General features: G+C 33.0%; 1 protein-coding gene across 1 annotated transcript; it reads left to right on the forward strand.

The window, feature by feature from the left end:
* Positions 1-717: 717 nt before the first annotated feature.
* LOC116292840 (zinc transporter ZIP13) lies at positions 718-10,435 on the forward strand. Its single transcript, XM_031700197.2, has 10 exons — positions 718-1,121; positions 2,424-2,522; positions 3,070-3,206; positions 3,907-4,110; positions 4,604-4,693; positions 5,123-5,173; positions 5,302-5,364; positions 7,918-7,978; positions 8,239-8,338; positions 9,238-10,435. Exons 1-10 carry the CDS (start codon positions 722-724, stop codon positions 9,308-9,310), a joined length of 1,278 nt encoding a protein of 425 aa, XP_031556057.2. The 5' UTR covers positions 718-721; the 3' UTR covers positions 9,311-10,435.
* Positions 10,436-11,875: the final 1,440 nt, after the last annotated feature.

Below are 11,875 nucleotides of genomic sequence, written 5' to 3' on the forward strand. Positions count from 1 at the left end.
AATTTAGGAGAAAAAGAACTACAGGAAAACTAAAAAACACAGCTGGAAAAGGCGAAACGCGTTTTTGCATAAATTTCAGAATTTAATTCATCTTAAGAACTAGTTGAATGTCTTCTTAAATTAAAAAGATAACTTCTTGAAGTGAACTGTCTTTCGCCTGATTCACTGAAATAAAAATAGGTAAACAGAAGTTCTAAGCGAGTACCAAGTTCCCTAAAATGAGTCAATATTTGTTTTTCTACGATCAAAAGAGATGCATTATCAGTACACGTATTGTAGAGAAACATCTGTTATTACTTGGAAAACAAATTGAACTAAACGAAAAATGTATTTGATATAAGGATCGTTACGTACTGATCAAGAGGAGTAGGATGCGCTTTATAATTCTCTTAATTTACAGCTTTGGTGCGGATTGGTTCCTTTTTTGGGATTTTTAAAAATCTTTTTTAAAACACCCCCGCTAAAATGCTCGTTTTTAAATTTTAAACTGTCACATACAATACGATGATCACTACTCTTAATATTTTTTGCTTCTTGCTACTCATAAAAATACTAAACTGCAAGAAAAACTAGGATCAAACGGACCTTTAATTTATAGAATGAAAGAATAGATAGATCCCATTCTTTTTATTCCACTTTTGTAGCTAGTTTGGTTGTTATTGTGATAACCGCTGGTCAGTGACGGGCTCAAGTCTCTTTTATCATATATAAAGTGATTTGCATGTATTTTCATGTTCCAACAGGATGTAGGGTATATATAGTGGGGTTGATCATCAATACCACGACAATCAATGACAGATCACACTCAATCACTATGACCATAAAGAAGAGCACAGTTCTCTCTGTGCTGTTCTTGATCCTTGTTCTCTCAACAGAAACGAATTTAGTGAAAATCCATCGAGCTTCGCCACGAATTCCCAAGTCCAAGTCGACTGATCAAGATCTAGAGAACAATGGCTGGTTCCCCTTATGTCGCTACCTACCTGACTTCACGAGTCTCTTTACAAAAAATAAAGAGGCTTGGCTTTACTCCATTCCATGTACCATTCTTGTGGGTTTATGTGGAGTGTTTCCTCTCCTAGTTATACCAGTTGAATCAGGCCATGCTTTGAGAGAAGGAGGTAAGCTTTCCAAAGAAAAGAAAACACCAAGGAATTTCGACACATTCTTGTTCTTTGAAGTCGTTGTCAAGTTTCGAAGTTTACTGTTAGACTTCCAAACCTTTTTTCGTGAGTTCACGTTACTTGTCCCTTAGGACAAGTGTCCGAACTAAGCACCTTTGCATTTTTCTTGCATATTTTTTGATAAGTTTTTTTTATATAATTTATATAGTCTCAAATCTCATATTACGTTGTCCTTGCTATTTCTTTTCACGCTTGGTGACTGTCGATACCCAAAGGGTCAAATTTATCCAGCTGTAAATCAATACTATGGTTTTGTCTACAAAACGAGAAAAAGTCAGCAAAAAGCTTATTTTCAAGTCTAATTTATTTGTTTAAGAGATCAATCGTTTTAAAAATCAATCGAGTAAAATCGCTTCTCAGATGTCGTAATTCTGTAGGATGATCGTGAAGTCAAAATATTTAATACTGGACTATATTTTAAATCATTTTGTTGGCATCGAGTATCCGGCCTACGAATGTTTGTTTATAAATAGATTTTTTAAGCACTTGGATGAGCCTATTAGGAAATTGCCCTCTTTCTAACAGCGTTGAGCGAAATGGCTAGCACACAGCTTTTAACTATGAAAACATGAGTTATTCCCCACCAATTCCCAAGGGTGTTTGAACTCGCTCGATTTTGCATGTCAATAAGTCTTTAAAAGACGTATTACTTTTCAAAGCTTTGGAGTTTTTTGGATCACAGTTTTGAGAAATGCAGCAATGAAAAAATCTTTAAGCTGTGAATAGTTGAAATTTAACAAGTTTGTTCATGTTATTATGGCTACTTGAATTTAAACAATTTTTTTAGATAAACAAACTTGTTAAAGAGCCATTTGCCATATTATTTAGGAAGGCATCTTTAAGAAAAGGCAAAAAAACTTGGTGTTAAGAAGAATACACTCAATATACAAATGTCCAACAGTTCTTAAAAAGAGGATGAAAGAAAGAAAATGAGAGAGAAAAAATGGATTAATGGTAGTACCTAGTTTTATTTTCTTCATGACTTTGAAGGAAAAGACAAACAGGGTTTAAATCAAGATGTGGAGGATAATGATACAAAGACATATTTTTTTCACAATGATATCTAGTATCTTATCATATAGTCTATTGTGATTTAGATCCTCCATTGTTTAACCACAATAAAACATGAAAACTAATATCATCAAATTGAAGTTTTGCATCTATAACTGGATGGATTTGTTTGACACCTTTTCAGATGTTCCTTGCATATTGAAATTTGTTCTTATTTCTCCTCTCTAGTTACTGCCGACCATCTAAAATTGTTATTGAGCTTCGCAGTTGGTGGTCTCCTAGGCGATGTTTTCCTGCATTTGCTACCTGAGGCATGGTCAAAAGGAGGTATTGTTATGTAATTATTAATTATAATATTTATATGTATCATTGTGTTTTCCGAGAAATATTTCTGCTTAGTTACCACTTCAGGGTTTAGAATCTCGAAAAATGTTTTTTTGAAAAATAGTATTAAGATATCAAAACTAATCTTATAGGAAAGGAATAAGATAAAAAAATAAATGAAATTTGTTTTGGATATATAGTGGGTGGACAAATTTGGCATCAATACTCAGGTTTCAATTTTGCCCACTGGCATGCATTATTTTCTCTGGGTCTGTACAACTTTCAACTCGCTTGTCAATTTTTATTGAGGGAGGACAACTGGTATCCCAGATGAAACTCATACTTAAAGGTATAGACAAAGCATCTCAATTTGCAAGTTTATTCAGAAGGGGAAATCGAACCATCTGCTTTTCTCAAACTAAAAATTTCCATAATCTGCTTACAGGATTTAATGTGTTACTTATTGATAAAGTAGATGGATTTTCTTAATGTTTCTATCTAATCTTCATTGTCAAGTGTCAAAATACCATGATCTTAACTTTGATTTCAGATGACCCACATGCAGTAAACTTTAACGTAGGCCTCTGGGTGCTGGCAGGAATTCTCTTATTCTTTATATTAGAAAAGATGTTTGACGACAATAAGGAAACAGATGAAAAATGTAAAATTAAAGAAAAAGTGGACAAGGTAATAAATTGTAACATTGAATTTCTAAGCATTTAAATTACAATTTTATGAAATGACTATGGTGGTAACGAAGGGGTGTGAAATAAGATCATTGCCTTTTTTAAACAGTAATACAGAATTTTGTGCTGAGATCTGCCCTTGCAATCAGCTGGTATTAAAAGGTCACTGTGTAATTGAAAGTGTTTCCTGTCAATGCGAACCCTGTCAGATGCCAACTTCAAACTTTAATTAAAAACTATTGTCTTACCTTTCTTGCATGAGAGGGTGGTATTTGTATAAGAAAGATATTAAAAGATTCCTAAAGCATTGTTTGGTATCAATCAGCAGAACAAATATTTCATAATGGGAAGTGTTAATCTTTTTGAAAATAATTTTAAAAAAAATGAAATGATGCCACTATTGCCAAACCTGCCTCAAGATAAATTATTTTTATAAATAATAATTATTATAAGCTCTCCTATTTAATACTCACGAATTTAAGGGAATTAAGGGTGGTGTAGCGTAGAGTACAGTAGTAGAGTTTTTTAGGTCTCTCACTTGATTCAAGGATTTTTCTCTGGATTCTTCAGTTTTCTTTTAGCATGCAGTGCCTCGCCTTTGATCAGCCCAGAGGCTGTTTCAGGGTATTGATAAAATTCGATTGTTTTTTTTTTTGAATTACATTATATTTTTTAATGTATGATACATTCTTTTTTTTCAGCCTAACGCAATCCAAAATGGAATTTCCCACAAAACAGAGAAAGATATTCAAAGTAGCAGTAATCATAAATTAGAAGAGAAGAATGGGCAGATGCCTACAAATAATTGTATAAGACAGAGAGAAAATAAAAGTAAAGAGAAAACAGGTGCTTGTCAGAAACAATCTGGCAAACAACAAGATGAAACTCATGAGCCAGAACATAAGGTAATATAAAAAATGGCTAATGTAGTGTTGTTACCATGGCAACAGAAAAATCAATTTCAAAATGAATGAGATATAAGGTCAACTTATGTGTTACTATGGTAACAAGAAAGCCTTAAATAATGGATAAATATACCTGAATATTAAATATTATCAACTTTTGCTAATAATATTTCCCCTTACGTAATTTCTACACCATACACCTTTCTCATAAATAGCCACCAAATGCGGTCGGCACTAGGGACAGTTGCATGGAAGCGAGGTCAGAAAGGCCTTATTAGTAAACAAAGTCATTCACCCTCACTTCAAAAGACGCTTAAAAGAACTCAAATTGGTGAGATGAATGACTTTGACACAAAATATCATACTGAGTAGACTTTGTTTACTAATGAGGCCTTACTTACCTCACTTCCATTCAATTGTCCCTAGTCCCAACCGAGTTTGGCGGCCATTTATGAGAAAGGTCTATGCTATAACATTTTTTTACTGTTTGTAGGTCATTGGATACCTTAATCTTTTTGCTAACATTATTGACAATTTTACGCATGGTCTTGCCGTGGCAGGGAGCTTTGTTGTCAGTAAAAAAGTGAGTATGACTAAAAATTAATAGCAATCTTACAATTTGTAGACATTGCCTTTTTTTGTGGACAAACAAATGCTTGAAATTCAACTTTGAAGAAAATTAAATATTCTCAGTATCAATCTTGTTTGACATTTTTGTATTTGTAACACAGTCATGATGTATAGCCCACCCTCAAATCAATCACTTTCATATTGATTGACAGCTGTCACATGCATAATTAATTTTATCCAACTATAAGAGAATACTGTAGTGGCATATGGCCACAAAGGTCTCTTGGGTACTAGCATTGTGGCCCCTGGATAATATTGTGCAAATTTTCAGATTTGTCGAGGATGAGATAAAGTTGCCACAGGCAATACAGTAATAACACTTGAATGTTCTGTGTCAGCCTGTACTTTTATGAATACTTATATTGATTTCTGGTGTTTCAAGGTTGGATTGTGTACTACATGTGCAATATTGCTTCATGAAGTTCCACATGAAGTAAGTAAATGTTTATAGTATTTAACAATACTTAATTACATGAAGGATGCTTTAATCCTTCTTTGTGGATGATCATCAGACTTAGATATGTAATATTTATTAAGTATCCATATGATTGATTTTTTTAGATTGGTGATTTTGCCATTCTTATCAAATCTGGTTTTAAGAAAAGAGATGCAGCCATTGGACAGGTAAGTTGTGTACTTTGTGACCAGCCGACCTCTCTCAAATGACAATTGCCCAAATAAATAAATGAATAAACTTTGTTATAGAGGATGACACTTGCCTAGTAATTCAACTGATAAACTTGTGGTCCTCTTTTAATGTCTCTAGTTAATTGGAGACAGGACCATCATTAATGTGGTCATCCGAGCCTCCACCTTCTCCTCAGTTATTTTAAGACCACAAGTGTTGGTCCAGCCGAGGCTTGAACCACAACCTCTGGCACAACAGGCCAACACTGAGCTAAGCAGGAGCCTGACTGGTGACCCATGCATGCATGGTCAACACTTGACCAGCATTTCTCATATTTTAAAGGTTACTTCAACGCTATAGCAATTATTTCATTCCAAGAAAATATTGCTTGAAATTATTTTCTTTTGAATTTTCCAACACACGTCGAATGCACATAAAGTACAGGATTACTTTGTGTAACATATCATGATGTGTAACATTATTGTATGACAGAGTTGGTTGGAATGGAATCTTATGAAATCTCACAGACCACACAAGACCATGTAACTCAACTATTAGAAGTTTTTATCATAACAACCCTAAATTTAAATTTGGATTTTTGGACTAGCCTAAACATACACATGATTTGAACAAATTTATAAGAAACATGATTATGTATATGGTTAAATGAACAAAACAGAATGTACCTTAAATTCAGGATCAATATTCTTTATTAAAATGTACATTTTCCAGCTTTTACAATATTTTACTTATCATCATGGATTTTTTTATGAAAAAATGTGCAAAATTCCATTACATTGAGTTTTCCTTTATTAATTTTCTACTTTTATTGCAATTTTGAACAATTCTTGATAAATATGACAAGATGTCGACATATAATTCATGTTTGTGTTCAAAACATGGGTGTTCAACAGAAACAATATTTATATGTGAAAGACTTTCGCTGTCAAGCATATTTATATGTGAAAGACCTTCACAGCCTAACATATTTATATGTGAAAGACATTCACTGTCAAGCATATTTATATGTGAAAGTCCTTCACAGCATAACATATTTATATGTGAAAGACATTCACTGTCAAGCATATTTATATGTGAAAGACCTTCACAGCCTAACATATTTATATGTGAAAGACCTTCACTGTCAAGCATATTTATATGTGAAAGTCCTTTACAGTCTAATATACTATAGCTAGTATGTAGAAATTCATAATATTTGAAATCCGAAATCTACGTATTTTAAAAATATTCCGAAACAACATATGCTTTGTATTCATTTTCATTTGAAGAATACTTTTCTCAGTTGCTGTTAAATTTATAACGACGTTCTTGGACTTTCTTACCTGCAAAGCAGTTCGTAATTAAAAATCTACTTAGGTTTGCTTCTAAGCATTTAAAATATGTACCATAGTTCATTTTGATTTAGCTGGTTTCTTCAACTTGAACACGAGATGTTTCTCTCTTTGTCCACATGTTCCACGAGCTCGAGTACATACGACGACGTATATATATATTATACCACATAAGTAATTTTACGCTGAATTCTTCCGTGAATAACTCCAAATTTGTCAAATTTCCCTAATAAACCTTTAGCTTGTTAATTCTTCTTTGGGCTTTACTACTTGCTGCTGTATTTTTTGTCATAATTCTGCTTTAATAAGAGTTTCTTTCTTGAAACGAACAAGCATCCGTTAACTGTAACTCTATCTTGTTGTGATTTGAATATTCCTTGCAAACAATGACAGGAAATGACTTTTGGACTTTTAATCCAATTATAAGTATCTAAACTGAAGTTATATGAGATTATAAGTATCTAAATCGCATTCGCAAACAAAGCACAATTTTTTCATTTTAGAACCAGAAATGCAATCGCTTGACAGTTGTTTATTGAGTTAGGAACATTAGGTTTGGAATTTAGTTTGTATAACCTTGATGTAGATAACTTCAGTTTAATTAGATACTTATGAATGAGCTCCAATCACAAAATGATAATTATCATACTCTGATGTTTATGCACATTTTGTTAAACTGAAAGTATTTAAATCAAAATAAATGAAAAAATGTCCAATTGCAATTGTTGTGTTTGATGATCTCATTTCTATGGTGTCAAGATCCCAGTTTTTCTTTCTTTTTATCACTTGATGATGGAATTGGATTAAAAATTGGTCATTTTAATGAAATGTATAGAAACTGAAAAAATGAATTATTCTATATGTACATTTCTCAAATATTTTTAGCTGAAAAACGTATCATACAAGAAAAATGTGCAATATGACATGTCAAATTTAAACTTTTGCTTTCATCTTATCCATTTGAGACAAAAACATTATTGAGGTGTAAATTATTGTAATGGTTGGTTTCTAGTATTTCGAACATTTTCACAATGTGGAATTGTACAAGATCTTAATATGGGACATTTCTGTGCTAAGTTTATGATGATTTTGTTCAAATCATGTGTATATTTAGGCTAGTCCAAAAATCCAAATTTAAATTTAGGGTTGTTCATGTATAATGCATTATATTTATTGTACCCTTCATGTATATTTTAGATTGTGACAGCCTCTGGTGGTCTAGCAGGAGCTATTGTAGGACTGATTGCTGATCATGCAGGTTTGTGTTTTATTCCGTTCCACTTAATTCAGTCTGCTAAACAGCAACTGTTAACTAGTGTTGTCACGCAATGGTCACTCCCCTAAGTAGCTAGGGGAGTGAGTGTTGTGTGATGACACTAATAGCTGTTGCATAGAAGACTTAGACCTCTTTAGCTTGGGCAAGTTTTTCAAATTTCACACAGTGGCATCAATCCCTTGAGAATCATTGTAGAGTTGTAACTGCATTGATTTAATGGGTGTTTTTCTGTTTTTTTCCAGGTGACCAGACAGCTTGGATACTGCCTTTCACATCAGGTGGATTCATCTATATTGCATTGGTTACTATCATCCCAGAATTATTAGAAGAAAAGAGACCAAGGTATGTAAGTGCCAAGGGCTATCGGGCATTTTCATTTACTTGACGAGGTAACTATATTGGTGTACATGATTGTACTAAACAATAGAAACTTTCTGCATGGTTTTTGCATAAAAATAGACTTCAATTCCCGGAGGATAGAAAATGTATTGTTTTGGTACACCAACATGGCAACTGTAATGTCATGTGAAAATGCTTTATACAGAGTTCTCTGTTGCTGGGTTAGCCTCAATTATGTGTATAATTTCATTTGTTCCAATGAAGGTGTGTGGAATTCCAAAGTGTTTGTGTTGTGGTAGTTGTGCATTCTTACTTTGTTGGTATTTTTGAATAATCTGAACCTGAAATAAAAGGTTAATCCTTAAATGAGTCTGAAATCAAGGTAAAGAATAAAGTGGTATCGCACCAATATTTGAAAATGGTCTATTCAATCACAAAACATAGCAATATTATCAACAACTTAACCTGCCAATGTAGTCAAAGCTTTCAAAATTGATTCAAAATTATATATTGCCAAGAAGTCACAGTAGATTGCAATAGCGCAGCACAACCGTGACGTCATATGAAAATGAAGACAAAGGCAAAATTTGGACAAAAAAACTTACAAGTTTACTTTCTAACAGCAGATAATTTTCACTGTCAGCCGATCGCAGTTGATCTTAGTTACGAATTGGGTTATTATTGTAACTTTAAGTAAAAATAATAAAATCGGTTCGTATAATCCTTGTAGCTATTAAACAGAATGCAATGTTTGTCTGAATCTTTAAGCTATTTTTAGAATTAGTGTGCTGCGCTATTAATTGATGGTTGGCTTAGTTATTGTAGATTGCTAGTTTACATGGAATTTAGGTTCATAGTGAAATTTCTATCTATTTTCTAAAATACTTCTGCTTCTTTTTCAGGGAGTCAATCAAACAGGTTCTAATGATGGTTGCTGGAATTATCTCAATGGCATTAGTATCTCTTGTACTTTAATAATCTTATAATAATAATTAATAATTCCCACCTGTAAAAAGAGCAGGACCACATATATGCATGTCGTCGGCAGTAGTAATTCATTTCATTACTTCTGTCCTCAGGGTGCATATACATAGATTTTGAATTTTATTAGTAAGGTCTTACATCCTTAAGACATTAAGAAAAGACAACAAGAAAAGCATAAAGCAGAAGGGTATATTAATTTACAAATCATTGGTCAAATACAAGTTTCATAGCAATGTTTGTTTGCTGTCTGCAAATATTCACATGCACGTAGTAGTATCTATAGTTTATTGGTAGTTATGTTTGTGTTGTGAGCCAGCATAGAGTGATTATATTTAACCTGTGAAAGAAAAATGACTATTAGAATTTAAGTTAGTACTAGTTAGTAGCAAACGAAAGAAAACTACTACAGATTATTATGCATTTTATGTTTTCACTGGTTAAATAGTCACTCCAGCTTATCAATGATAAACACAGGGTTTTCATATTCTCTACTTTCAGCAGTAATTGCCACAGAACATACGTACTGCTGCAGTCGTAGCAATATCAATAAATCATTAATATATATTAGTAAATCAATAGTTAAATAAATATCAATTTTATCAATAATATTAATTTTTAGAAGAAAAAAGGCCAACTATTTTCATTGAATAAAATGATAAAGCTAATTTTATGAAGCAAAAGTCTATATTACTATATATAAAAAAAATGCAAGTAGTTATATTAGTAGATATGTCTGTCAACTGTTGACTGTACAAAGCTCAAGCCAAGAATTTCACAGCAATCCTGTGGGAGTTTTGTTGTTGCTTTGCACCTTTGGATCAACAACAAAAAAAATATAGAGATAAAGCTTGATCAATCAAGCTTTAACCAACCAAAACCTTAATAAACATGCCATTTGATTGACTGGCATTGAAGGAATAGTAATTTTAAATGGAGCGGGTTTAAAATCTATGCCAGTTGATCTGCTAGATAGGTTGGTTTGTGATTGTGAAAGTTGTAAAAGAAATACTTTAAACAGTAGAACATATTGTTCTTATGATGAAACGATTGTGAATAGAAATGGTATTTATTAACACCAGGTTAAATAAATATGTTATGCATAATGCATGAATTCCAGTTTTTCTATGTGTATTTTTGGAGGGGGGGGGGGGGGGGGAGAGATGTTGTGGTGTTACAACATGATCACCCCAAAACAGTAGGATGTTGGTAAATTCAATTGGGTATTGGTAGGATATTGTTAGGTTAACGGTAGGTTGGTAATACAATGTCAGCAGGTTTTCAGTAGGATGCTGGTAGGATGTCATTAGGATGATGGTGGGAGGTCGGTAAAAAAAGCAAGTTGGTAGAGTATCAATTAACGGTAGCTTGTTGATGGGTAGATGATACTGTATGTTGTCAGTGTGGTTAATGCAAGTTTCTTGCTTATGTCTCAGCAGTTCTGGTCAGGGGTTCAAGTCACTGTCATTAGGTTGTCTAGATTCTTAAAAAAGGGAATACCATGTAACAGTTTCCAAACATACATTATAAACTAGGGCATATGTTATAAACTAGGGCCACTAGTTTATCAGTTTATAAGTGTAAAGCGTTTTACACTCTTTAAATAAAGTTATCAAACTCATTAATAATTCATGAGGAAAACACAACAGAAATCACAACCGTGAAGAGTGTTGTAAATCAGATATCGTGTTCATTTGCATAAACTTTAAGTTGAATTTTCTTGGCCAGATTCACTTGAATTTTGAAAATTTTAGTGAAACAAACTAACCTAGATGTTTGATAAGCAATCTACAGTATGAGTGGCCGTGTTGTATCCAATATGCAAACTCTCCACTACGCCTCGAGTTTGTATATCAGATGATACAACACAGCCACTCATACTGTATATGTTAATTATTATTATGTGAAAACCTAAACAAATAATAGGAAAAGATAAATGTGATTTTTCAATTCATTTGCAACATTTTGTTGACAGCTGGCTGCTCTCCATGATCCTCAAAGCAAAGTCGTGGTCAGTAAGATGCAATTACTTGGTATCAATCAGCTGTCACAATTTCATTATGAGTCTTCAGCGAAAGAGCAAACACTGTCTTCTATCTATGTAACTTGATTCAATTCTGCTGGGAAATTTTCACATGATACAACAGTGACACCTAATATTTAGCTATTTTCATTGCGATGCGCCTGTTCCTATACTAATGGTATTTGAATGCACAGCTTAAATAATGGCCTCAAGGCAAGTGTAATCAATAAAATTGACGGTGAATGACATGCGACTTTTTAATAAATCTCTTATAATATCGTGTTCCATGTCACTTTCATCAGACAAGTACAGTTATTCTCACAGTTGTTCTTTAGTGAAGGAAAAAAATGGTAAAACAAATCAGTCATGCAATGCCCAACATCCCTTCAGGAAATTGGAATTTTCAAGGTACCATATACCTTAATTCAAAAAAATGTTGTCAGTTGGAGATCTTACACTCTAAATCTGAGACTGAGTAGCTCACTAGTTTCCTTTTAGATTGGAATATGAGGCATGGCCTTTTAGTTAAAAAATAT

Source organism: Actinia tenebrosa, unplaced genomic scaffold (genome assembly GCF_029948245.1).
Source record: "Actinia tenebrosa isolate PJP-AT-01 unplaced genomic scaffold, QUT_ActTen_1.0 PGA_scaffold12__29_contigs__length_12842862, whole genome shotgun sequence".
NCBI lineage: Eukaryota > Metazoa > Cnidaria > Anthozoa > Actiniaria > Actiniidae > Actinia > Actinia tenebrosa.

What these genes read in the sequence shown, in the direction of transcription:
- LOC116292840 (XM_031700197.2), top strand. Translation starts at nt 722, where the DNA reads ATGTATTTTCATGTTCCAACAGGATGTAGGGTATATATAGTGGGGTTG. An exon ending in GAGATGCAGCCATTGGACAG is followed by an intron (nt 5,365 to 7,917) that starts GTAAGTTGTGTA and finishes TGTATATTTTAG; the next exon opens with ATTGTGACAGCCTCTGGTGG. An exon ending in ACTGATTGCTGATCATGCAG is followed by an intron (nt 7,979 to 8,238) that starts GTTTGTGTTTTA and finishes GTTTTTTTCCAG; the next exon opens with GTGACCAGACAGCTTGGATA.